Here is a 27127-nt window from a genome sequence, read left to right as displayed (position 1 = left end):
ATACGTCATACTGCCAGCGGGGGCGCTGTCATCAAGGTGACGTCACGTAACGGCAATGTTGACGGAAGTGAAACAAAGAGCAACAGAATTTCAGAAACACGTTTCTACATTATTCTGCTTTGCACTTTATTACCGTTGCCTGTCACAAGTTGACAAACACTTCACCAGAGTGTGATGTGGAGAAAATGTAATGTGTTATTTAATAAGAGTTTTCGGTTAACTAGCCCGTGCCATGGAGCACACTTCTGACTTTGCTAACGTTAGCTCAACGCTGAGCCTGAGTTCTGCTGCCTCCAGATTTCGCGTGCTTCTAGGTGTGACTGGTAGCGTTGCAGCACTTAAGTTACCTTTGCTGGTGTCACAACTTCTCGAAATCCCAGGGGTAAGTTTCTAAGGCAGTATTATTAGTTTGAGTGAGGGTAGAGTATTTATCATTGGAAAGTGAGTGTGATTGTAATTGTATGGTGCTGCTTTGTCCAGCAGATGGCAGTGTTTCTGCTCTGTCAGGTTTTAGTGTTGCTAGGCTGCTGCATCCCAAATCGCTCCCTACTGAAGATTGTACAGAAGTCATTATTTCATCCCCTCCCCAAATTTTATCCCTTACTAACGGCTGTCTGCAAGAAGATATATGTTTATTGGAAGATTGTAAATTTGTACCTTGTTAATAAATAGCATGGTTTGCTTATCCACAAAGGGCCAGTGTGGCTGCAGGTTTTCAAGCAGGATCCACACCTGATTCCACCTGTTTCATCAGTCGATCCTGGCTTTCAGTAGACTCAGGTGTGGCTTCTGTTTGGCTAGAATGAAAACCTGCACCCACACCAGCTCTTTCTCAATAAGATTGGACACCCCTGGTTTACACCACATTCATGCATTAATTCATCTTCAGTAACTGCCTTATCCTGGTCAGAGTCATGGTGAAAGCTGAGGCCTATCCTGGGAATGCTTGCTGTGAGGCAGGAATACAGCCCAGATGGGACACCAGTACTTCACTCAGCACTAGGCACACACACACACATCCACACACTTGGCTGTTAGAGGGAATTTAGCATAGACAATCGCCCAGCATGTTTTTGGGAGACTCTAGATCACCCCTAGACCAGTTTGCTTCTTTAAAAGTTGAAATTAATCCAAAACAGCTATTACAAATTTGTAAAATGTACTCCTTTCTTTTAAATTATTGAGAGAAGGTATATACTGTCAAATAATCTTTAACCCTTTCTCCTTGAAGATCGATGTACGGGTAGTCACCACAGACCATGCCACCCATTTTTACAAAGTTGCTGAGGTTCCTGTCCGTGTCTACACAGACAAGGACGAGTGGGAGGTGAGTATGCTTGGTATCTATACAAGCACTGTTGCAGATCATGAAGAGATAAATATGTGATTTTTGTCTGTCTTAGATGTGGAAAACACGCTCTGACCCTGTGCTACACATAGAGCTGCGACGGTGGGCCGACCTGCTAGTCATTGCTCCACTGGATGCAAACACACTCGGCAAGATAGCCAGTGGTATTTGTGACAACCTTCTGGTGAGACTGGGTTTCTTTAATATAGAGATATAAAGTACATCCAAAAACCTTGTCAAATAAAAATATCCACTTGTCAAATAAAAATATCCACTTCTCTTTTTTAGAGAATTGTTTCTAAACATGGGTCATGTAATTGTGGTTTGGCAAACCTGAGCTGAATATTGATTAAAAACTTTGTTAGAAGTGGATTCTAAATATTGAGTCATGGTAGTTGATCTAATTTGTAGTGAGAAGCTCTGCAGGTCCCTGGAAGTTGCTCTAAGTGTTTTGTCTTAATCCACAATGGATTGATGGTTTTATGCTTTTCTAGGAAGGTTAGTGGCATTTTATCACTAGAACCTACAAGAACCAGGCTAGAAATAATGTAATCCTGCAGTGGAAAGAGAGAAATTATTCTATAACATAAACATTGCACATATCGATTCAAAATTTACGCTCTCATAACTAGAGCAACTTGTCTTTCCAAAAAAATTCTCTAACAATGTCTTTAAAACTTTTTTCTAAAAAACTGCAGAATTGTCATCCTCACAAAATGTCATCCTTAATACTTTTATTTTATGTAGTTGCTCCCACTCTCCAGCTCTGTAGTTGCTTTTGATCATATCTTATTATCAAAGAGTATAAACATGAGGTTTTTTTTGACCTGCACAAGTTAGATGATAAATATGAAAATATGTAAACGGTCATGTTTAAATCATGTTAGATCATGTTTAAATATAAAAACAAGAAAGTTGGAAATTTGCCCACAAGTGGGCACAAAAGCATAGCATACACATAATTTGCACATAATTGGATTATGGAAACATATATTTAAACATCACAACATCATTCATTTAATGGGTAATGCTCATTTGCTCATGAAGAGTTCATTTGCTTTCATTTGTGTAAGTAATTCATTCCTCCTGATCAATTAACAGGCTTGGATTAAATTCTTGATGCTTTGGTTTAATGTTTGTGCCAAATGAATATGTAGTGTTTGCCCCTGACAGACATGCATTGTAAGAGCATGGGATATGAGTCGTCCTCTACTCTTTTGTCCTGCCATGAACACGGCCATGTGGCAGCATCCAATCACTGCCCGGCAAGTGGCCACGCTTCAGAGCTTCGGCTATGTGGAGATCCCCTGCATTTCAAAGAAGCTGGTCTGTGGAGATGAAGGTATAACAGCATCACCGTAATACCATTATGGATATAGGTGTACCTTTTGAATACTCAAAGAGCCCTTGTTCCATGATGACTGTCCGTGTTCATTTATGTGTAGCTCAGACTAAAGTTTGTATACTTTTGCAGGCAAAGGTGCAATGGCAGAGGTGTCAACTATTGTGGATGCCATCCAACAGTATCTTCCAAGACCAGCTGTTTAAATCACAGCACAAATGGATGAACACCAAAGTTAGAATATATCTTTCTATATATGTATGAATATATATAATGAATAATGAGTATTTCACTATGAGCACCAATCTAAATTAAATCTTTTTAAATAATTCCATAAATGTAGTAAAGATATTTTTCTTTAATATGTGATGCTTGAGTTCTTCAGTTGAAATAGGAAGTTTAACTAGAAATTACAGAATAAATTACCTTTTGGATATTTTAAACAGACGAGTGTCAGATTGACAGCCCCTTATAAAAAAATAAATAAATGCCAATTGTGCAATAAAGTAAAAAAAATGCAGCTCTATTATTGTTAAAATTGCAAAGCATTTTGAAATATATAATTTATTTAAAAGTCTACAACTGAGTGATGAAAGAAATCATCATAGTTTCCATTTCTCTTGAAATTTATTGTGTTTCTTGGAAGTTATTGGTCTCTCCCCCAAAATTATTGCCCAACTCTCTTTAGTTTCCCTGTCATGTTCTCAAGTTCAGTGCTTGTTTTTGATCTGTTCCATCTCCCAACACATCTACCATTGTTTTACAGCCTACAGTATCAGGTATGTAGTGAAATAAGATTTATAAATATGAAATGACTGTGAGTCCTGGCTCTCTGAATGCTTTTTAGAATATGGTTTCTCATTGATTTTTAGTAGTGTTACCTATTCAAATGTGGGATTAGCTCATGTCCTGCTTCAATAAACTCCCTTATCAATCATGAGCAAGTTATATATTTGAGTGTGTATCTAAGGCTTGAATAGAGAAATTAAAGCTGTGTCATGGAGGTGTGATAATGTTAGCTTACTGAAGCCAGCATTTTGTCTTCAATTTTTTTCATTATTCTCCTGTTCAGGTTAAAACCATCAAATTTGCTGATGGTGGAATCAAAGTATTCAAATTACAGCTAGCTGAAGTTTCATATTGAAACTATATGCAAAATCAAGTATTTAGCTTTTGTAGTAATCAAATAGTAGTTTTTTTAGTAGCTACAGTACATTGTATCTGTTTCATTTTTATTTGCATTTATTCATTTCTTTTTTATCCTGGAATCTGATGTGTCATTAAACTGTGGATGAAGCTTTGATCGAATAACCTCTTGCATTTGGCTGCTTTACATTACAACAGCTATGACACATCCCTTATTTTATTTCTCCACTCCTCACACCAGTAATATAACATGATTGCAATCAATGTCTGCAATAAAAAAAAATCCTCTGTTTTAGCTAGATACAAATGTTCCCAAGTAATTATGAAACTGCCTTGAAGAACAAATGCCTGAGTGCAAGGCTTTGTTTTATGTTTTCTAAAGGCAGCAATTTATACATAAATACTCATTTCCTCACATTCCCATTCTTTCATTTTCACATTTTATTTTACTCAACATGAAAAACGTAAAATGCATCCTACTACCTGTACTACTAAATATTCACTTGATTAATATAATAACACAAAGACAGATAAGTATTTCTCAGCAGTGAATATGTCAATATGATATATGGGTTTTATTATATAAATATTATTAATATAAGACATTCCATAAAATAAATTGGGAGATTTTTCCCCCGTGAGCACAAATAAGAGGATCATTTACATTGTAATTAAAAACAAATCAGGTTTATTTTGAGGAAAACTATATCATGTATGTGAAATTTTGGGACAATAACTCAAGGCCAGTTAATATGTGCATTCAACAACCAAAAGACTTCATAGCAGCTGCAACTGTGGAACTTTTGTCCCGTCCCCCCCCTCCACACACACACACACACACACACACAGATTTCACTTTTGAATACAATGTTAAATTGCATTAAAGAGAAATGTACTATTTGAATGTATTCTGCATAATGTTATTATGTAAGTAATTACATCACAGATGTTCTTTTTTTCTGGATTTCCCAGATTTTTGTAATGCGTTAGAAACGTCCTTCAGTTCTTTTGCTTCAACTCTTCAGCTCGAATGGGTTTAAGGTCGGGTGAGTGCGCAGGTCATTCCAGTATAAACAGCACCACCACCTTCCTCTCCAAATATCTCTTGCACTGTTTTGATTTGTGTTTGGGGTCATTGAAAATTTCAGTATTAGCTAGAGAACCTTAAATAAGCCAAGGTGCTTCCAAAATTTCAAAAGGCAGTGTAAAAGCCTGGTAAAACTTGTGGGTTATACAGAGTTAAGAATCTTATTTAATGGCCTAAAAATAACCAGACTAAATTCAAACACTGGACTTAAATTGTATTTCAGCATTTTTTCAGTGCTGACCTATATATCCGCAGAAAGATAAACCTATGTTCTATCTGATAAAATATTGTAGCACCATGGTAACTGATCTTCAAGCATGAACATTACAAACAGTCCAGTTTGAGTGGTGGATGTCTGTTGAACACCTGATTTAACCTTTTAGCAAACATGAATGTCACTGAACGTTTGCCTTAGTATTTGCATGTCAGCTGTGTTTTCACAGAAAAGTTCAAATGTCATCATTTTAAAATCTTAGTATCTTCTCATCAGAGCATTGAAATTTTATTATTAATTTCATTTTCTTTTGCATCTTAGGTTATGAGTCCATGCTTACATTTATTCAGAACTGTTCTTGAAATTGTATTAGTTTCCGTATAGGTAACCTTTTCTGAAATTTTTGCATACCTAACTTGATTTGTTTAAATGGTGCGTCTTTCATGCTTACATATCAGTGCAAAGTCATCTTTAAAACCTCTGTAGGTGATAGGATCTTTAAAAGCTCACTGTTGCCCAAAAAAATTCCTGTGGAAGAACTACAAATCTGTACACCAACAATATAGTACTATAGTATGTCATAATTAAATATCTACATGATAACATTTTGAAATGATTTTTAAGATATGATCAAAGAAACATGGCCAGAGAGGTAGAAATACAAAATTACTCACCTAAAAAAATACACTATTAAAAGTTGAACTGCATCCTCATGTTCTTACTCAAGTTAAAGTACAAAAATAGGTTCAGTTACATTTACTTAATTTAATTTAAATGAAAGTAAAAAGTACAAAAACAAAAATCACCAGTGTCTCTGCATATCAAATCATAATTTGCTTTCAGCTACTGACTGTGTTTTAGAGAGCCTTCCACTGCTGGACCAAGGAATGTAGGCAAACATTAACTAAAGCTACCTAAGGAGACCTATAATCTATTAAATGTTAGCTAGCATGATAACTGGTGATGTAATCTGCATGCTATAACTGCAAACTGGTTGGGTAAATACAAAAATATTACAGATATTTCTAGCAAAATATAGGTCACTTTCCTGTTTTTTTTCTCCTGTTGATTTTCTCATTTTTTTGATGTGCCAAATAATTGTACAAATAAATACATCAAGAACCATTCACACCCCTGTTCCTATCACAGTTCAAAAGTCTAAATAAAAGAAAATTTGAAGTACAGACACTTGAAAACTAAAGTAAGAAAATTATTGTACTCCATTACTTCCCAACTAGAGGAAGAAGAGAAAGAAACTGAATGGGTTCTTTTTTGTGATTATTGTTTTTATGTCAGAAAACATGTAGGATTAAACAACTGTACATATCTAGATCATATCCAAAGCTCCTGCCACCTATATGTATATATATATATATATATATATATATATATATATATATATATATATATATATATATATATATATATATATATATATGTGCACTGTAATATTATACAATAATAGCCTGAAGTACTTACAGTAACATTTGCCCATGCTCTAACAGTTTTGCGTTTGGTTCTGGTAGCTCTTGCTGTTAACTATTCTTAAAATGCGATGTTTTTAAGTTTTATAAGCCTTGTTCTATCAGGTGGATATGTTGGCTCAAAGCACATCTTTATTCTTGGCTGATGTTAATTTTGCACCTTATGTTGATTTAAGTTAAGGTTTAGATGATAACCATCATTCAGTAAACAAAGACCAGGGTGCTTTACAATGATCTTATTACTTAAATGATAGCACTGAAGTACTGGAATTGGTTTAGTCATAAAACACGTGGATGTATTATTGATGGGTGTGGGTGCCCACTGTTTGTATGGAGCAGCTGGGACACAATGGACTGGACAAGTATTTGAATAGTTTTTTTGAGATGTATACTAAAGATTGTTCAAACTGTGGAGTCATCCTTCAGATGTAAAATTAATTGGATTTCATGTGTAGGGCTATCAAAATAATACTTTGTGGCCCCAGAAAAACACTAAAACACTTCTTGTGGAAATAGCTTATGATCCTGAGTGATCTCATTGCAAGACTAGATAAGCAACACATTGTCGTTCCTTTCCTTTTTATGTTGAAAAGGAAGTGTGACTTGGACACTTTCAAGCTTTCAGTTCCGCTTGCCTGATGTGAAGTGTGAATGGCAGCTTAGTTTGTCCAGTCAGGCTTGCGCTAGAGGTGTTACATGCATTCAGTCATATATTTATAACTGTCCTCTATTGTGTTGTGCACGAACAGTACAGAAGATTCTGGTGGGTGGGGGGGGGGGGGGGGGTGTAGAGATTTGACTCTGCTGTTTCCTTTCACCTCCCATTAGACCAAGTTTGTCACATCTGATTTGTTTAGCAAAGCAGCTGTGGTGTTGTCATTAGATGAAGGTGCGTGCTGCCTTGTGTATGGTTGCCTTGTCTAAGTCTGCAACTTGTTCTCTTGTCATTGGCTGCTGAGCCGTTGGTTTGGGAAAAAAAAGAAAACAGACACTCAGGCAGGGAGGGAAACATTAATCAAGCAGAGGGAGTGACATCACAGGACCAGGGAGAGTATGGAGGAGGTGCAGCTCCAGATGGGAAGCAAAATATATATTAACCAAGCCCTGGTCAGTTTACTGTCATCTGTACAAAGCCTTGTACAATTGTCAAGAATTGCACCCCACAGATTCTTCTGAGAACATGAAAGAATTGCATCTTGTTAATGATGGCTGTATCAAAATAGCATTAAAACTACAGCAAGTGATGTGGTTAGGTACAAGAGTATTTTTTGAAAATCTTTTTATGTTTATAAAGAGAGTCCACGTGATTGTTCCCCAGCAGACTGTTGGCTGTTGAGGTGTCACCATGGTTGAGTGAACACTTCTGATATTTCCTCTTGTTGTCCTTTGGGGATGAAGGGAACCCCCTTCACAACACCCCCACCCCTGTACTGTTCCCCGAGGTAGAATACAGGTAACACAGACTTGGCTGATGTAACTCTATGGCTGAGTGAAATCATACCAGGCACTGGCACTGGAACATGTACTGTTGAGGTTTCATCAGATAATCAGCACCAGTATAGTGGGATGTAGCTGGGGGTCACCACAAAAAAAACACCTTTGACTTTAACGTATGCAAGCATCTTAAACATCAAAACTGATGGCAGAACTGTCAAGAAACCAGCACAGAGCATTGTACAACCAATGATGTTTTGCTTAAATATTAGTTTACTAATAAATACTGTATAAGCACTAGCTTCAGGGTAAATTACAAATACAGCGTCTGTGGGTTTGAAGATTGTTCTTGGTGTGAAAATGCTGTAAGTGGTGTTATTTCCTGATATCACATTGCTTCCATCCTGCTGTCTGAAGACCTGTTAATCACGTGCTGTCCTGATTATTTACTGCAACTAGCTATAATAACCCCATGATGCTAGTAAAAGTACCCCTCACAGTAGTTGTGCTCGTTCCCATCTGGGTATTTCACATTTTTTAAATTATACTTCCTCTTATGAATTATAATGATCTAGTTGCCTAGGTATGGGACCATATGAGGATATAAACCCTGTCTAAACACTGCTGCCTTTGTGCAGGCATAGTTTTAATTTGTACTGAATAATAAATAAACCATATTTTGTAGATGTAGCCACATACTTGTAATGAGAAGTATCACCAATTCATGCAGTTCTGGACTGACCAGTTTGGCTTATATACCAAAATGTTGAGCACTTTTCTTTTTTTATACAGTATACAGTTTAATTATAGAGGGTTTATTTGAGGGTCTCTTGTTGGCACTTGTCGACCGGCTGTAATGATCTGATGCCATGACAACAAACAGTGTAAGGTGCCGTGTAGACATCCTCAGAGAGATGGTTTTCTGAAACCCAGCTTTGGAGCAAAAACCAAAAACCCAGGGGGGTCTCATGGACGCCAAGAGCTTGTCTAGACTGTGCAGCACTAATCTCAAAGGATGGACAATTAGGTAGTGCTAACACATGCACTTCCACCTGAGGGAATTTAGAGGCCAAGTCAACACCTTGAACACTTTGTCATGTTCTTCAAACCATTCCTGAACAATTTTGCAGTGTGGCAGGGCACATTATCCTGGTGAAAGAGGCCACTGCCATTAGGCAAAACTGTTGCCATGAAGGGGTGTACTTGGTCTGCAACAATGTTTAGAAAGGTGGTACGTATCAAAGTAACATCTACATGAATGCCAGGACCCAAGGTTTCCCAGCAGAACATTTCCCAGAGCATCACACTGCCTCTGCCGGCTTGCCTTCTTCTCATAGTGCATCCTGGTGAAGATGGCTCTTCCTCAGGTAAGTGACGCATCCAGCCATCCACATGATGTAAAAGAAAACATGATTCACCAGACCAGGCCACCTTCTTCCATTTTTCCATGATGCAGTTCTGATGCTCAGAGGCCCATTGTAGGCGCTTTCGGCGGTGGACGGGTCAGCATGGGCAATCTCACCGGTCTGCGGCTACACAGCCCCATACACAGTAAGCTGTGATTCTCCGTGTTCTGACACCTTTCTATCATAGCCAGCATTAACTTTTTCAGCAATTTGTGCTACAGTAGCTCTTCTGTGGGATTGGACCAGACAGGCTAGCCTTCGCTCCCCATGCGCATCAGTGAGCCTTAGGTGCCCATGACCCTTTTGCCAGTTCACCAGTTGTCCTTCCTTGGACCACTTTTGGTAGGTAACACCCCAGAACCCAGTGCAACACCCAACATGACCTGCCGTTTTGGAGATGCTCTGACCCAGTCATCTAGCCATCACAATTTGGCCCTTGTCAAAGTCGCTCAGATCGCAGATTTTTCCAGGTTCCATCACATCAACTTCGAGAACTGACTGTTCACTTGCTGCCTAATATATCCCACCCCTTGACACATGCCATATTCATATTCACTTCACCTAAACTGAAATTTAGTGATGATATTAGGCTTTTTTATGTAGTAGATTTTTTTGCACCCGAATAATTCTTTGCTTTAATCTTTAACATCGTAACACTTATCAAGACTTTTAATTAGGACAGTGTTTATTCTGTGACATTGCATAGATGTTGCTGTTGTTTTTAATAAGTTAGAATTGGCAACAATTTGGTAGATATAGCATATAAGCCACAAACCCCGACAGATCATTCAACTGAGGACCCAAAGGTGCTCTCTCTCTTTCTCTCTCTCTCTCTCTCTCTCTCTCACACACACACACACACACACACACACACACACACACACACACTCAGCCCCCAATAAATCTCTTATTTGCCTTTCATTATAGGTAACCAACTAACCTTACAAGACTTTATGTGTAACACATCAGATGTTGATGACAGACTTTGTAGGAAGCTCCATATAGGGGCTGGGATTGCAACAGAGTCTGATAATATATTATCTATTCCTGGCAGCATCTAATGTTTGTGGTCAACCATCAACTAATGTAGGATGTCAAAATTTGATATTAAGATAGCAAAGGAAATATATCTAAACTTTCAGGGAAATCTGTTTTTGTCAAAATTTCAATGCATTGATTTTATTTATTGGAGTACTGCAACTATTTATTTAAAAAAAAAAAAGACTCAGTTTAATACAGCTATATGCTATGCTTCAAAATTCTAGAGTTGTGGAAATATCTTCTCAGTCCAAAATAAAAGAAAAATAACTTTTCAAAGTCAAAGGGTTTTGGATGCCAAAAATCAGACTTTATTGAAAAACCAACAAAGCTGAGATGTCTGCAGATCATCTGATTTACATAGTCATGGCTCATTCTTTTATACAATTCTAAAACAATGATCTCATTGGGTGGCGTTTTCTCATTTTTTCTTTTAATCACGCCCCTGACCTCTCACAACAATTATTTCATTGTCCCTCTATTTTCTCTTTAACTGTGGTGTGAGCTCAGTCAGCTTATTTTTTTTTAACAATGCGCTGTAAGAAATAACAAATGTCAAACTGGTGAAAAAGATACAAACTTCAGGTACTCCAGTAGAGAAAAGCACTTTCCCATGACAAAGGACAGAACAAGGCTGGACTGAAAAGATACAATTTATGAATGAGAACTGTGTGCTTAGTGATTTCCCACAAGCTAGAGTCACATCAGCTTGTCATAGTTTTCTTGATTCACATACACAAACATTCTCTATAAAATTATTTTCTAATTAATTGATTAGAACTATGCTTAAACACTGATTTAACATAAAGTCACACTCTCTTCATGATTAAAATGCACTTCAGAGTCATTCTTAGGCCTTTGATAGATTACCACATTTCACTTTGATTTAACTTTTGTCATTCTTAGGCCTTTGATAGATTACCACATTTCACTTTGATTTAACTTTTGATTGGACCTGATGGACCATCATACTCTGACCAAGAAAATTCTTCTATACTAGCAATGGCTTGAAGGTATTGATACTAATAAGCAGAAGAATTTATCGTTTTAAATGCTGATTTTACTGTACTCAGTGGTGTTACCTGAGGAAGAGATGACACCAGGATGCACTATGGGAAGAAAGTAATCACATTGCTGTCGCCTACATCCAGGCAATTTTTTTTGAAACTCTAACGTGTTAGTGAACCAAGATGCTGTAGTAAATAAGATATTTCTGGCATGAATAATCCTGCCAAAGGTTCAGATCTGTAGACCTGCATATAATACCCACAATAACAATAATGCACACTGTTTAGAAAATTGTCATCCTCAACTTCTGTCTCTGATGTCATTTGAAAATGTCCTTCTCATGTCCCTAAACAGCCTACTCTTCAAAACAGGCTGACACAAACACAAACTTACCCAACTTCCAGGAAACAAAGTGAATACATAAAGAGTTCGTAGAATTTGAGTGGTTGATGCGTTTATGATCTTAGTTTCATGAGGAAACAACACTCTCAGGGGAAAAAAGGGTACCAAATGGTACCTTTCCCTTGTTGCTGGGGTGGTATCCTTATGAGTACACCGTTTGGACATGATAGAAGATATTTAAATCAAAGTGTGATTTAAATATGGTTTTCATATAATCCATCAGGTATAATCAAGAGTTAAAATACTTAGAAATAATAAGAGATTTAGTACATTTAGAGAGTGACTTTATGTATATGATTTTACAAGGATATTTCTGTGTATTTGAATCAAGAAACCTAAAACAAACTGGTGTGACCTTGCAGGTGGACTATGCTTTTGGGAAAAACAATAAGCACACAGTTCTCATTCATAAATTATATCTTCTTCAGTCCAGATGTGCTCTGTCATATCTCATGGGAGGGCGTTTTTCTCTCTACCAGACTACTGAAGTGCACTGTTGAGGATGTGATGAATGTTAACTTTTTTAAAAAAATAAACTGACTGAGCTCTCGCCACGGTTAAGATAGAAGGTCAGTGAAATAACTGTGGTGAGAGACAAGGGTGTGATAAAAAGAAGAAAAGAGAAGATTTCACTTAATAAGTGTATAAAAGCATGAGCCACGACTGTGTAAATCAGATGATCATCTCGGCTTTGTTGGTTGATTCAGTAAAGTCTGCTTTTTGACATCCAAAACAATCTGACTTTGGAAAGTTATTTTTCTTATTCTGAACTGAAGAATTTTGCCACAACAACATCTGGTACACATCTTTCACCTAAAAGATACATGTCATGTACATTGAAAGCTTTACACTGTAATTATGGTGAAATGATGTACCTTAAATCTTTTTTACACTACAAATGTACACTATATTCACATTTCTGTGTGAAAGATATTACACATATTAACTGGTACAAAAGATAAGGGTCTAACCCCACCTCCACCCCCATCCCAACCTCCACCTCCACCTCCACCCCAAAGGAAAAAAAGGTACAGTTTAGTACCCTCTTTTCTGAGTGTAAGAAAACTAAATATTTCAAATAATATAAAATAATCACACATCCATCATGGATAGCATAGTTGAGAAAGAGTAAACCTCACTAATGCTGATCTTAGGTCAGTGAGGTTTAACTTTGGCTAGTTTTATAGACACTCTTTTAATGTTTTACAAAATTGAGTAGTAAAGCTATGACGTCACTGATATAAAATGAATTTGCAAATCCTCGGATTTCGGCGTCATAGTGCATGTAAATAAGTGCTTCACATTTTCGGGGCTGTTAATGTTTAAAAGCTACCACACACACACACACACACACACACAGACACGCGCGCGCGCGCATTACAGCTCCAGTAACCTTTAGATCCTCCCTCTTTTTCTGTCATATTGTAATTGGCTAACCGTGTGCCAACAGCTTACATACTTATGGACTGACGCCTACAAACTCTTGAGAAAAATAAGGCAGTACTATCTGAGCAGCCTTCACCATCTCTCCATCCGCTAGAGTTCTCCAAACCACACGCTGTCTATGGAACTGAGCTTCTTCACAAGAATGATGATGGCTAACTTTCGCTTTTGGCATGGCTAGTCTAATAGAGCCGGGTGTTGGACGAGTAGGAGTCTCTGTCCTCGGTGAGTTCTTGCTGATGTGTTGTGTTGTGTTGTGTTGTTTGTGAGCACTGTGAGGAGAGTGCAGTAAACTTTGCCAGTCATCCCGGTACGTTATCTTTTTCTACTGCAGTTGGTTGGATTCGAGCCGCGCTTTATTAGGAGCTGCTTGGACTTTGAGAGCACGTGAGAGACCGCCGTGTTAGTGCGCGTGAGGGGAAGAAGCTTCATTCATAAACTGGATTAAAAGGTTACACATGTTAAGAGGCAGGTTAAAAGGTTGTTAAGGGAGAGAGAGAGAGAGAGAGAGAGGGAGAGAGAGAGGGAGGAGGGGTAGTCTGTGATTAATGTGACGGGAAACTGCTCACTTTGCAGTGGCGTGTTTTGGCTGAGAGCTGTTAAGGTGCTTTGTAGATGTTGACGGAAGTTTCTAGAGAATGAAGATGGACTCGTGGGTTTGTGCTGCTGCTGCTGCTGCGTGGGTAGCGGCACTGCAGTGGGCATGCAAACAGCCTGCGCTTCAACCTCACAGCAAGCCCGGGTGGCAGGGGGTTTTTTCCCTTCACTTTTTCCAGTTAATGCTTAAAGATAGACTTTTTTTTTTTTTGATCTGCGTTTCGTCTTTCTCCCGTGATGAAAGTCACAGAGGTTTCATCATGACCCTCTGGATTATCTCCCCAGAGCCACTCTTCAGCACCGGCACTGGATCCCAAATGCCCCCCTACTGGGTATTAACTGCACTAACTAGGTTACTAGGTTAGACTGCTGTATAGACTGCCTTGGTAGAGAGCACTGAGCCATTTGAGATTGAGCCTAGAGCTGCCCGTTACCTATACCAGCACTGTAGTGTACACCAAGTGGCAATTATGGCAATAATTCGTCCAATCTCTGAATAAAATACATTTATTGCACGTTATGATTTATCATTTCAAATCAACAGAATCAACTATTTCACACAGTAAAGCCTGTATTCCCCTTATCTCATTAGAAATAAGTATGGAGGGAGCCCTTCGAATCAAAATATGACCTCTTTAATCATTACTCTTTATTAAATTTGTGTGTGTGTGTGTATATATGTATATGTGTATATATATTTGTATATGTATACGCACACACACACACACACACACACACACACACTCTGCTGGGCAAAAAAGGCAAATATTCAGCTTTTAATGGTCTTAACAACAAATCATTGGTCAGAAAATGAGCAAGAATGAAACAAACACACTCCTGAGAGCTCCTGTGTGTCCATTTTCTGGTTTGCTTTTGCTGCAGTGAACTGTTTGTTTGACAAAAAGCTAGAAACAGGGAAATTCACTTATATAGTCTTCTTGTACGCAAAGGTAAAATCATGATAATAATTAAAATGTTTGATGTAAAATTCAAAATAACACATGTCTATGTGTACAAAATATTCCAAAAAAAAATCTTCTGGGATGTTTTTTTTTTTTTTCTCTGAAAAGATTAGTCATTGTTTGGTTATCTGCCACACCTGATGCAGTCCAACAAGGGCCACAAGGCTTAAACATTTAAAGAAATCAGAGAGAAAAGCTCTCCCATACTAAGTTCCTTTATCTATTTGTTTCATTCTTGCCAATTCTCTTGCCAATGATTTGCTGTTAAGACCATTAAAAGCTTAATATTTTGCCATTTTGGGCCTTTTTGTGTGTGTGTGTGTGTGTGTGTGTGTGTGTATATATATGTATGTACATACATACATACATACATACATACATCTCAGCCACAGAGCAGTTGATTGTGTTAAATTAATTCAGGAAGTGAAAAATCGTGCTCTCAGTTGCACAATTATAATTAATTATGCAACCAAAAACATGCTTCCAGGACCATAATTGTGAAACTCTGCTGACTAAAACTGAGAGACCCAGTTTAGGTGCTCTCCATTCTCACTGCACGCGTATGAACTGGGGTGTGTCCTTGTTCATTTACTACCTGATGATGATGTGGATAATCTTCAATGTTCGGATGGTGCCGCCCTAGGAGAGCCTGGTGGAACAGGTTTTAGTGACAGACACGTAGTGTCACATACTGGTGCTATGTAAGAAGAGTCTTTCACACATTTTCTTAAAGATGCCTCAAAACTGTAGTAGTGAATTTACTCAAATGCATTCAGTTAATAGACCATGTCAGGTATAAGAGAATTATAACAGGTAAAATGACATAACTGCAGGTCAATTCTAAGCAATTTAACAAAGGGATTAAGCTTGTAGATATAATATGTCTATTAGTATAAGAACTATTAGAATGACTGATGTAATCCTGGTGTAGTCATGGTGCAGTTTGTGATATGACTGGCTTCATAAAGCTATGCATGCAAATGATTATGCCCTATAATAGGCTATTGTCCTTTTACAAAAAAAAGTATTGGATCTTTTTATTTAAAAGAACACTAAAATAATTGTAATATTTTAGAAATACAAAGTGGTCTAGGCAATGGCTGAATGTGTTCACAGGTTTTTAAAAAGCTTATTACATTTCTTCTTTTCATATTTTATGACGTCTCTAAATATTTTTTTAATCCTAATCATATTTTTTGCTTTGGTAATTATGCATTGTACTAGTGTGAAAATGTAATATAGAAAGATCAGATTTAAATATATTTATTCCTCCAGTAAAAATTTTTTTTTTTTTTTTTTTTTAGGTGTCATTTGGTACGAATATATAACCTCAAAGACAGGATATAATGATGAACAGTAAGCGGGTGCAGAGTTTCATGGATCCTCTACCTCAAGGCAAGAGAGCAAGACTAGAGGGTACCATGGGTACTGTGGGGACTTCAGGGCTTTCCAAAACCAACAGCCTGCCTCAGTACTCCCAAGACAAGTCTATACCCTACAGACACACCTATATGTCTTGCTCTCTCAGTGGACAAGAGACTTTAGATCTTCCCTCACCATGGAGTCCCTCTAGGATTTTTGTGAGAAATGGAGGGAGCCCTGTGGTTCATGCTAGAGCCACAGAGGGGTCAATTACAAATCCAGTCATTTACAGGCCTGAAAATGTGAATTTCCCTGAGGACAATGGCTCCCCCACTGTAGCAGAAGAAGTGGTAGTGAAGCAGAAGCTTGCCTACTGTTCTAGAAGTCCAAGTAAGCACAGCCCTAGTACTGCGAGAATAATGTCCCCTGTCCCTTTCAGGAAAATCCCTATAGGTTGCACAAGCTTATCGCCCTCAACAGCAGAAAAATCTGGTGGACTTGCTATTCCAAAACCAGTGTATGGACATAGTCCTTGCTGTGCTGGCCAAAAGTGCACAGTAGGTCACAGCTATACTATGGACCAAGGGCTGCAACGGATGCCCCCACAAATGTTTGAGGATGATCGGATGACATATTATGGTCACTGGGCATGCATGCATAAAAAGGAGTCAGAAACCTTGTTGCAGCAGAGATTATTGCCGTTTGAGCACTGTGGAGAGAGGATACCATTGAAAGACGTAACCACAGAAGGCTACCATGGCCTTAGCCCAAGCAAACCTCAGCGGGTTTCTGCTTTTTCTGATCCACGCCAGAGCAGCTATATGTATAACCATGTCCACCCATTTGTCCCCTCTTCACCAGATCGCTGCCAACGTTTTCAGATGCCCAAACAGGTACATAAGGATCTGGTTCCTATATATGAGCCAGTACCTGGGATGCAATATGGAACACACATGCAGATTTATCAAGACTGTCCTCACACATCTAAGTATAGAGATATACCTCAGCATTCCTTGCTTTATTGTCCAAAGAATAACATTGATGTTTACAGACCTGAGAATTTTCAGCAAACATCTGGGCACCGCCCTATTCTTCAGCCATTTTTTAGGGATTTCAAGAATTCCTACACTGTTGTCCCTCCTGGCCACCCAGTTGTTAGGAACGTACCTGTCTATCCTGCTTATAGAACACACTTAAATGCTAGACACATGAATCCGTTCACTAAGAGACCATTTTGTCCTCCTGTCATGCAGCAGGTAGAACAACCCCTGGACTTTTCCATGCGGCGAGAGCAGAATGCAGACTCCAACCAGGAACAACCTCCTCAAGGACAGCTTGGAATTAAAGGGACTTTTTATCAAACTGAGCCCCAAGCCCACTATATGGTTTCAAATAATTTACATCTTGAAAATTCATCCCTGGACAGTCCATGTCAGGGAGAAGATAATTGTCTTTTTATTAGTCACAATTGTACAGCCTCTCCCACATGCACTGGTGATATATTCAATAAAAAGCAGAGTTTATGTTTTTCAGACAAAGCAGGTAATGGTGCTGATCTATCTAAAAAGCACAGGGTGGAAACTGATAAAAGCTGTGAAAATGATTCTTTGGTTAAACTTCAAATGATACATCAGCTGAAAGCTAATGAGACTAAGCACCCTTCTTCCCCTCCAATGCCAGTAATTAACAAAGTCTTTAGTCTGGCCCCTTACAAAGCCTACTTAGAAGCTACAGGTGTATTGTCGCCTGTACAAGACCCCAGTTGTCCAGTCATGGCACCTGACTCAAAGCCACCAAAAGATGAACCAGAAGCACAAAACACAGATCCAAAAACAAATTTAGACAAAGACATCTTTAAGCCGAAAGTCAAAACTGAGAAAATAGAGCCTGATGAAAGGGCATGTCAATCAGAAAAAGAGAGCCACAGTCCTGTGATTAGTCAGAGCAACAATAATGTAAATGTTAAAGAGGAACAAGACAATTTAGACTCAACAGAGGGTGACACCAAACACAACCTAGTTATAAAGAGTGGCTTTTATTCAGGTTCAAAGTCAGTCACATCTGAAATGCCAGAAAGCCCCCTTGAATGCACTACTGCGTTTAGTGTGATGGATGGAGTTGCTATGCCAACTCAAAACACTGACAAAAAACAATCTGATTTTCCAGCCCCTTTGTCTGCGAAACCCCCAGTTCCAAGTCAGACAAATCAGGCTACGTTTTCCCTCAATAAAATCCCTCCTCATTGCCTTAAACTGACTAGCTTTAAAATAATTTTGCCTGAAGGCTTCAAAACTTCCATGTCTCCAGTCCCTGAGGTTCTTCAGTCTCCTGTTGAGAATAAAGTAGCCATAAGCAGTAGACAGGCCCGGTATCAGTTCATGGAGCTTCACCAGTCACTCTGCAGAGTTATATCAGGCTGCATTTCTCAAACCTCACTTTGTGAGCTCAGGAACTGGTTATCCAGGTTGGACCTGGATGAGTCTGCTTCTCTTCAAGCTAAAACCCAAAAGGTCTCTTGCCTTCTGGGTCCCAAGGCTAGGGAGATGTGGATGAAAGATGGAGAGGCGATGAGAGCACTCCAGAAAGTTCTTTACCAGCTTGAGAACTATGTCAGAATTCAAGAGTGCCCCTTTCCTCATGTCATCAGAGCAGGGGCCGTGTTCATCCCCATGCTGGTGGTGAAGGAGGTGCTGTTTCCTCAGGTCCAGGGCACATTTATAGACCAGGTTCTACAAGAGCATCGAGTTGAGTTGCGGCCAACCACACTGTCGGAGGAGAGACAGCTGACTCAGCTACATAAGCGGGCTTTTTCTTCTAAACTAAGGAGGCTCATGTCCCTCAAACACCTGCCAGATATCTATCCAGATGTCCTCAACCTCCACTACTATGCTGATGTCTGCAAATTCCTTGGTGAGTTGAGGATAATTTCCTAAGACTCCTTGACATCTGGATCTTGTACATGTATTTAGCATTTTGTTTTTATTCATTTCTGCTCTGAATCATGTTGTTTCTGTATCTTTAATGCATAAAAAAGCTACGGTGTTCCATGCAATACCTCAATGTTTGATTGATAGAAATTACTTCGTAGATTTGTTTAAATTAAACAAGCATTCCCTCTGATTGTATTTTAGTAAAGTCCAATGACTGCAAAACAGTGATTGAGCTGCCATTCATGCCAGTGTAGGTGGTAGGCGGAAATCATAAACTCAGGGTTCACTGATCTTACATGTAAAGGGCCTTCAGCCTGCAGCGCCAGTTTATTCTCCTGATTGTCGTCTTCAAATGACTCTTGGGAGTGAATGGAACGAAAATGTGCAGCCACGTCATCCCTTTGAGGGTTAGATTGGACACCATTGATATAACCTACGTATGGTAGAGTAAGAAATAATGGCTCTCATGCAAGACTTAATATGATAATAGAAGTAAAATTTCAAATCTATCAGTAACTCTGTTTACTAGTGCTCATCTTTTCAACTCTGGGTAGAGGAGAGTGAGCTGACATTGAATTCCTCACCTATCATTTGCATGCAGGTCAGTTATAAACAGTGAGTTGACTGAAAGAGTGCTTTAAAAAAGTTTTGCATTCGGTCACATTTTCCGCTTGAAGTAAGCAGAATAAAGTGGATAATTCAACTGAGTGGGATAGTGGTGAGCCACTTTCCTCATACAAAATGTCATGTTAACAAATTATTTATGCTCCTAGCCAATGGGAAAACTCAGATCCAGGCATATTTGCATATTTATAACAGAAATGGCTTCACTGCCTACACAACAGTTATTATTTTTTATACAGCATTTGTTTTTCATCACAATAAGCTGGACTTTATTATCCTTGATTGACTGAATTCAAATTTCATTCCATAATACCAATATTAGTGCAATAAATTAACTATGACATAATGCTTTCGATAACTATGTAGAGAACTCTATGTCCAGTAGGGAGTCATGGAGAATTCAGACTGTCTCTGATTATTTTGTAAAACATAGTCATAGAGGCTTAGCAAAAAAGTACAAAGCAGGCTTACTGAGCCACCAGAACATCTTCAGTGGGACTTGATCCATCAACTGGTGTTTTAATGATGGTAGTGGAGAGCACTAATACATCATTCCAAAATCTCCAACAGGGCTTCAGTTAATTCACTCATCAACCACTTACGGATTCTGAAGGCCATAGCATATGATTTACATAATTTTCATCCTCATCAAACCATTCAGTGAGTTCTTGTACCCTGTGGATGGGGAACCTGTCATCTTGGAAGAGACCACTCCCATCAGGAGAGAAATGTTTCATCATAGCATAAAGCTGTTAGGTCAGAATGACTTTGTATTGATTTACGGTGACTCTTCCTTCTAAGTGCACAAGTAGACCAAAAACCCTGCCAGCAACAAAGCACATCACACAGCACAACAAAGCCACTTTTTTGTTTTTCCTTTAATTTGTCACCTCTTTGTAGTTCCTTTTTTTCACTTTGATTTTCATTTTTGATGAGATATGATGTAAGATTGCAGCGTTAATCATTCTTTGTATTTTTGTGATCATTAGCTAAGACACTAGAGAACAGTAATTGGGATTAAATACATTATTAAGAGGTGAGGATAGATGAGAACCAATCAGCTCCTCTCATTTCCTTTATATTTACCAGTAGAAATAACAAGCCATAACTTGTAAAACAATAAATATTCACATGTGTAAATCATTGAGACTGATCACTCTCCAGAGCATTCCACCAAGACGTGCACAAATTAAACATTTACTAAGAACGCGTGATACGTGATGATCATTTACAGCTATGCAAGCTACATAATTGGAGCTTGTTCAGCCTGTTAGAAACGCATACAGTACCTGTTTCTATCAACACCTGATACATGTGCTTATAAAGCAGTTACAACCGGTTATACTACAGTGTGACTGAATCAATCAGATCTGATTGGTCAAAAGGTATGCATCATTGTTGTATAACTGCAAGGTTCAGAAAGTAGTTTTGCCTGAAATAGATCTACTGAACGGAAGGTTAATGCACTCGTTCTAATACATGAGTTTTTCTATACTAACAGCTCATACACAGGGACTTGTATGGTAGACGCTCCCCATAAGACTAATAATAAACAGACTTTAAAAAGTCTTTAACTGAGTAAAACCTATAATCGTTGATGTGCTGACGTTTTTTTTGTTTCACATTTATGGAAGAGACAGTGTGAGAGAGAGAGAACGAGAGAAAAGGAGATGCTGGTGAGGGAACGACTGTTTATTGCGGCTATAACGTAAGCAATAATGATTGTTGCAAAGCACTTACAATCGATACTCCTTCCATTGCTGTTAAATAAACGTTTCCTAACAAAAAAAAGTCATCACATCGTTTTGTTAAATAACGTTTTTTTTTTTTTGTTTTGTTTTGTTTTTTAGTCTTAGATTATGTGAAGTGTCCCCCATACAAGTCCCTGTGAACGAGCTGTTAATATAGAAACAGAAACGTATTAAAACGAGCGCATTAATATTAACCTATTGTTCATGTTACAGCTAGAACTACTTCCAGATTCATTCTTTCCCCCTTTTGTTTCTATAACAAGTACAGCACCAATGTTTTATTAATGTGTTAGTGTGCATATATGGATTCTGAGGCATTCCATAATACAATTACGGTAAATATTAATGACTAAGTGGCGGTCTTGAAAACTGGCTGAGAGTTGCAGAGTTAGAGAGACATCCTACAATAATTTATTAAAAATACTAAATGACTTGCATTGGTCATTTTTCCACAAATCTGTGAATATTGCCTAATAAGGGAAATGATGCTTTATTGAAAAAGGCTACTAGGTGAAACAGGCTAATCGAGTTGAATTACTTTCTGTATTTTTTTTTTTTTACTTTGCCAATTTAATCCCTAGGGTTTTATTATTATTATTATTATTATTAATTCTTGTTTTTTTTATTTCACATGTTTAGTTTGTTTTGAACCCTTTTTTTATTTTACAGATTCTACTCCTACAGATGATGCACAAAAGGTACTTCTTCTTCTTCTTCTTCTGTTGCCCCACACTGCTTTCTTCTATTCGCTCACTTCAGTCATGAAGCTAAGCTTTTTATTTACTTGCCTCTCTTATCTTCATGCTCTTGGCTGTTAGTACAGCTTTGAGTTCATTCTTTAAATGTAGAGAAAGATGCAGGAAAGACAGGATCCCCCTCATGTGCTGTTGCAGGTAGAGCCACCTTCTGCGTAATGTGATCGGATGCTGTGGTGAGCTGTAGGAAGTGATGTGGTTTGGGATCTCGGTCAAACCTGTTGCACACATCCCCCAGCAAAGAAGCATCTCAGGCATCCGTTGATAAAACAGTGCAGGTGTTTACTTGGCCTAGTTATCATATACAGCTTCCTCTACTTTTTCACCAAGGGTTTTTTTTTTTTTTTTTAAACTTCCTTTTTACTCCATACATGCAGGAGACTTTATAGAAAGATGTTTTTTGCCAGATACTTATTTTACACCATCAACCTTCTGGGCCAGATTTTCTCTAATTGCATTGGAAAAATAAATTGATATAATTTAGTAATTTTCTCTGGCCATAAAATTGCTACTCACTCAGGCTTGTCTAGAGATCTTCCACTTGCTCAGGTCTGTTTTCAACCTTTCTTTATTTTCATATTATTATATTCTTAATCTTAGTAACAAGATTGTCTGTCTTGTCTTCTCTGGTACCTTTATATAGCTAATAATTAGTAGTGTAAATCCTCTACTAATATTTGCAGTTTAATGAAAAGTATAGAATTCTTTTCCAATATTCCATTTTCAGAGTAGTATTGAAAATGTATTGAAAATAGTATTGAAAATGCACATGGCATTTTATGTTATTACAATAAACTGTAGCCAACAGTTCCTTGATGCGGGGTGCAACCCTCAAGCATGTATGTTTTGTCCATGGTATTTATCTTTCCCATGGAAATGTGAAAGTATTGAACCTTTTAAAAATGATCTGGGATACATCATCAGAGGTTTATTAGTATATTTAATTAGTTTAATTAGAGTAAAGGGCTAAAGGTATTACATGCACCTTTTCAGGTAAAAAATACTAAAGATGCATACTAAAGGTGTGCTGTTAAAGCTCTCAGAGAGTGTAGATGATAGATTTTTTTTTGTATTTTGCTTGAGTAAAGAAAAATGACTCTAACTTTGCCCTTTTTTTCTCTCTAGGAAGAGAAGTGAACTCCACTTTTAAAAAAGAATGTGTGCAATGCTCTGAAGTTGAAGTTGAAAGCTCATTTAACGGGTTTGAGGTGCACTGCATATCACCAAGGCCAAACATGCCTGATAACGCCACATGCCTGGAGAACCTGAAGCAAACTTCTTGCCAGAAAAGTCTTAGGAGCAAAGGGAGGGTAAAAGGTGCCTGCAAGAGAAGGTTTTTAGGAGACGACACTTCCTCTGAAGAGGATGGGCCTGCTAAGGAATCTGAAAGCTGGACTTTCACCAGTTGTTTGGAGGTAGAAAGATGGGAAAACGTACCAGCTGCCTGCACCGATGTAGAGGCTCACATTGAGGTCAAGATCGAGTCAGACGCTGAGCAAGAGCCTGAGAATTCCTGGGGGCGCCCCTTGACCTCCGACGACCTCTCCTCAGAGAGCACTGACGTGGATACAGAGATGACCTCGTTATCATCGTATGCAAGACACGTCCCCAGTAGCACTAAGAAGCGCTCGGACATGGTTCTAAAGCTCAGGAAAGTCTATTATACCAAAGGCAGACGAGGCCAAGTGTCCCACTACAAGACAGTCCCGGACCAGTCTGAGGCTCAGAGACGGAGACACAGACACAGACGCTGTCACAGAAAAAAGAAACGTAGAAGCTCAGAGTCTAGTATGCGACACAGAGTGAGGAAGTTTTCTTCAAGATCACAGCACTGCCCTTATCTCTCCACTCAGTGTACTTCAGAGCACAGGAGGAGATGGGTACTGCGCTCGGCAGCACAGAACACCCGCCAGGCCATGAGGAGCCGCTACCCAGATCTAGTGGGCAAAAGGATCCGCCATCTGTATGAAGAAAACGATAAGACAGAGGCGTGGTACAAGGGTGTAGTGCTGCGTATCCATGAGTCCCATCCCAACCCGCTAAAAACTGTATTTGAGGTCAAGTATGACAGCGAGCCGGAGTGGCAGTACTACCTGGAGCTGCTAGTGGACTACACGAAAGGGTGGCTTCAAATTGAGGACTGAAGAATTTTTGTAGTGTGTAGAAGTGTAAATGGTTTTTAAACTGTGAACTTCTTTCATTTCTTTGCATCTTTTCATTTTAAAATGTGAATATTTTTATCATGCTTTTTAATTCTGACAATCACATTTTAAAATAGATTATATTTATAAAGAGTTGGGTCTGTTTAAAGTTTTAACAGCTGCTGTACCAGTTTTGGTCAGTTATATGTTTGAGATATCCCAAACCCAAATGTTTCAAGTGATCTACATTCCAGGACTGTAATCAAGTACCAAAGGACTTATATGTTTACTTTTTAAAAAAAATTTTTTATTGAAGCTGCTGTCTAATGGTGTTTAAATCAGCCATAGCTAGTGATGGTCTAAAGTGCCTTTCCATGTTCTATAAAACGTGCTGTTAAATGGTAGAACTGTTTTTAGACCCAATTCTGCATTTCAATAAATGTTAGGGGATTTTTTTTTCTCCTAAATTATGCTATTAAAACTTCACTTTGGGGTTACTTTGCCATGAAATTGCTGCTGAGGAAAACGTGTTTTGATTTGCCTTCTGTTTTCGTATTATTTTTTTTAATTTTCTAGGTGTAGCAAAAAACTTGAACTAGAAATACTTCATCCTTTAGGTTTCTGCATACATGTTAAATTCCTGCTTCTGTTTTTAAAATAACCCCTTCACTCTATTTGTTGATGTAGTAAATATTATTGTCACAGCTCCCTCTTATGGTTAAATTAAAATCAGAAGTGTAGGCTCTTATCCACTGTTAACAGATTTCATGGGTCAGGTTAAAGAAAACCAAAATGCACTGTCTGAAATTCAGCTTCAGCTTTACAAAGTAGAACAGTAAGCAAAAAGAACTGACAAAATAATAAAAATTTTGCAACATTTTGCACTTTAATATTCATTTTCTCCAAAACAGACAACTAATTTATTTCACATTTTACACTATGTATATAAGAAACCAAACATTTGAATAGCATAAAGATATGTAGAAAAGTATTAAAACTTTCTCTTTTTTTTGATGTCTGAACCAAATGAAAGTAGCTGCTTATTTTGTTACCGTGAATATTACACTGGGATCTTGGCGGACTACGAGACAAGACTGAATATACTGAGATCGTTGAGAAGCAATCGGTCTGACAGACGCAGTAACATCCATGGTGATCTGCAGGACAAAAGCAGCCTTGAGATCACTGGACACTTTCACAAACTCCACTTCCAAATGTGAAGGGAACCACAGGGACTGAGAAAAGCTTTGACTAAATCCAATTAGTAGAGATAAAAACACTTTAGTAGTCAAATTAGCAATGTTTACGTGGAAGACCCCTCACTGCTCTCAGCCATCTGTGTATTTCAGATGCACATGGAACACCTCGCTGAAGGAGAGCTCTATTGACACTACCCCCCAACCCACATACACACACACGTAAATTAGAGAATGCCTTTTTAAGACAGTTTTAATAACATTTTGTAATGCACTCCCCTTCTGTCCAGTCCTTTTCTTGATGGACACTGAGCATGAGCCACCACATGAGCTGACCTGCACTAGTGCTGTGTGCACGGATGCCCTGCCTCGATCCACTTGACCACCAGCTAGACACAGAAACCCCCCCAACACACACACTCTCCATACTCAAAGCAATCAACACTGCGGCATGTCATTCTTGTAATCCTAACACGTGTGAAACCAAACGTACAACTCCAACCATGACGACATGTAGGCTCAACCATATCTGCTAACAGAATGCTTTGCTACCGAACTACTAAAGCTCTTGATGAAACTCATTGCAAGTGACACATGTCCTCATGTGTATAAAGGCGTCTCAGGGTAAAGTACTAATCAAAAAAAATCAGCGCAACTTGCAACTTGTTAAAAAAGGGGAAAAATCAGCACTTGTACAATGAGAATCTTTAATACACATGACCCCTGAGCTAAACATGGTTAAAAGCACATGAAATTTCACAGCAAAACAAGAGATGACTGACGACCAGATCTGCACGGTTCAGTATACACCTGTGCTCGACATTGGCTCAATGCAGACAGCTTGCTTTCACTAATGCTGTTAACTGAACAGTTTCATTCATACATGTCAATGCCTTCAAACCTGCCCCACAAGTGCACCAAAGAAAATTTTTTTGGGAAGAACAGGAACCTTAAGAGAGAGATGCAGAGCATATAAAAGGTTACATTCATGCAAACGATATATATATAGTGTTTGTGTGCATGTAACCTTATATATATATATTTATAAATATAATGAGTGAATGTCACTCAGTTTGGCTCCCAAAAGTTATCACTTTAAAATGAGATCACAGTTCAAAATCTATTTACTCGGGAAAAATACACAAACCAGGAAGAGCCCGGTTGAGCGCCATATTCTTTGTGGCTGGCATGTGCTCCTACAGGTACTGTGTCTTACAACTCTCCATAAGAATCGCGAAAACGATAGCGTTCTACATCTCGGGCTCTTCATGACAGTGAGCTCTCGTTGCTTTTAGCTAGTTAGACCTGCAGCAAACTAAACGTTCCTCCTTGGCATACTGCTTTTTTTTTTATTTATTTTTTTTTTTTTTGGCAGAGTTCAGTCTTCAGTCTCCTACAGCCATGCTCCGGTTTGACGGAGTGAAAAAGATGGAGAGATTTGGACTCCTGTTTTGGGT

The 27127-nt window shown here is 38.4% G+C and overlaps 2 protein-coding genes across 6 annotated transcripts; both read left to right on the top strand.

The window, feature by feature from the left end:
* Positions 1–26: 26 nt before the first annotated feature.
* ppcdc (phosphopantothenoylcysteine decarboxylase) lies at positions 27–4001 on the top strand. The gene is made up of 5 exons (XM_026927282.3): positions 27–382; positions 1232–1327; positions 1404–1532; positions 2522–2690; positions 2823–4001. Exons 1-5 carry the CDS (start codon positions 233–235, stop codon positions 2894–2896), a joined length of 618 nt encoding a protein of 205 aa, XP_026783083.1. The 5' UTR covers positions 27–232; the 3' UTR covers positions 2897–4001.
* A 9315-nt stretch (positions 4002–13316) lies between these two features.
* c6h15orf39 (chromosome 6 C15orf39 homolog) lies at positions 13317–25355 on the top strand. 5 transcript variants are annotated; one of them, XR_003403499.3, is made up of 5 exons: positions 13317–13577; positions 16216–19183; positions 22248–22276; positions 22472–22611; positions 23459–25355. XR_003403499.3 is itself a non-coding variant. In XM_053234702.1 (5 exons), the coding sequence occupies exon 5, from the start codon at positions 23569–23571 to the stop codon at positions 24475–24477; it is 909 nt and encodes a 302-aa protein (XP_053090677.1). In that variant the 5' UTR covers positions 13331–13577; positions 16216–19183; positions 22248–22276; positions 22472–22611; positions 23459–23568; the 3' UTR covers positions 24478–25355. The 5 variants fall into 5 exon arrangements, 4 of the variants coding, with proteins under 4 accessions (XP_026783101.3, XP_053090677.1, XP_053090676.1 ...); XM_053234702.1 differs by having other exon boundaries at positions 13331–13577; XM_026927300.3 differs by lacking the exon at positions 22472–22611 and having other exon boundaries at positions 13320–13577.
* Positions 25356–27127: the final 1772 nt, after the last annotated feature.

This window comes from Pangasianodon hypophthalmus, chromosome 6, assembly GCF_027358585.1.
Source record: "Pangasianodon hypophthalmus isolate fPanHyp1 chromosome 6, fPanHyp1.pri, whole genome shotgun sequence".
Classification (NCBI taxonomy): Eukaryota; Metazoa; Chordata; class Actinopteri; order Siluriformes; family Pangasiidae; genus Pangasianodon; species Pangasianodon hypophthalmus.
Note: the sequence above shows the minus strand (reverse complement) of the source record. Positions and strands in the feature narration are given on the sequence as shown.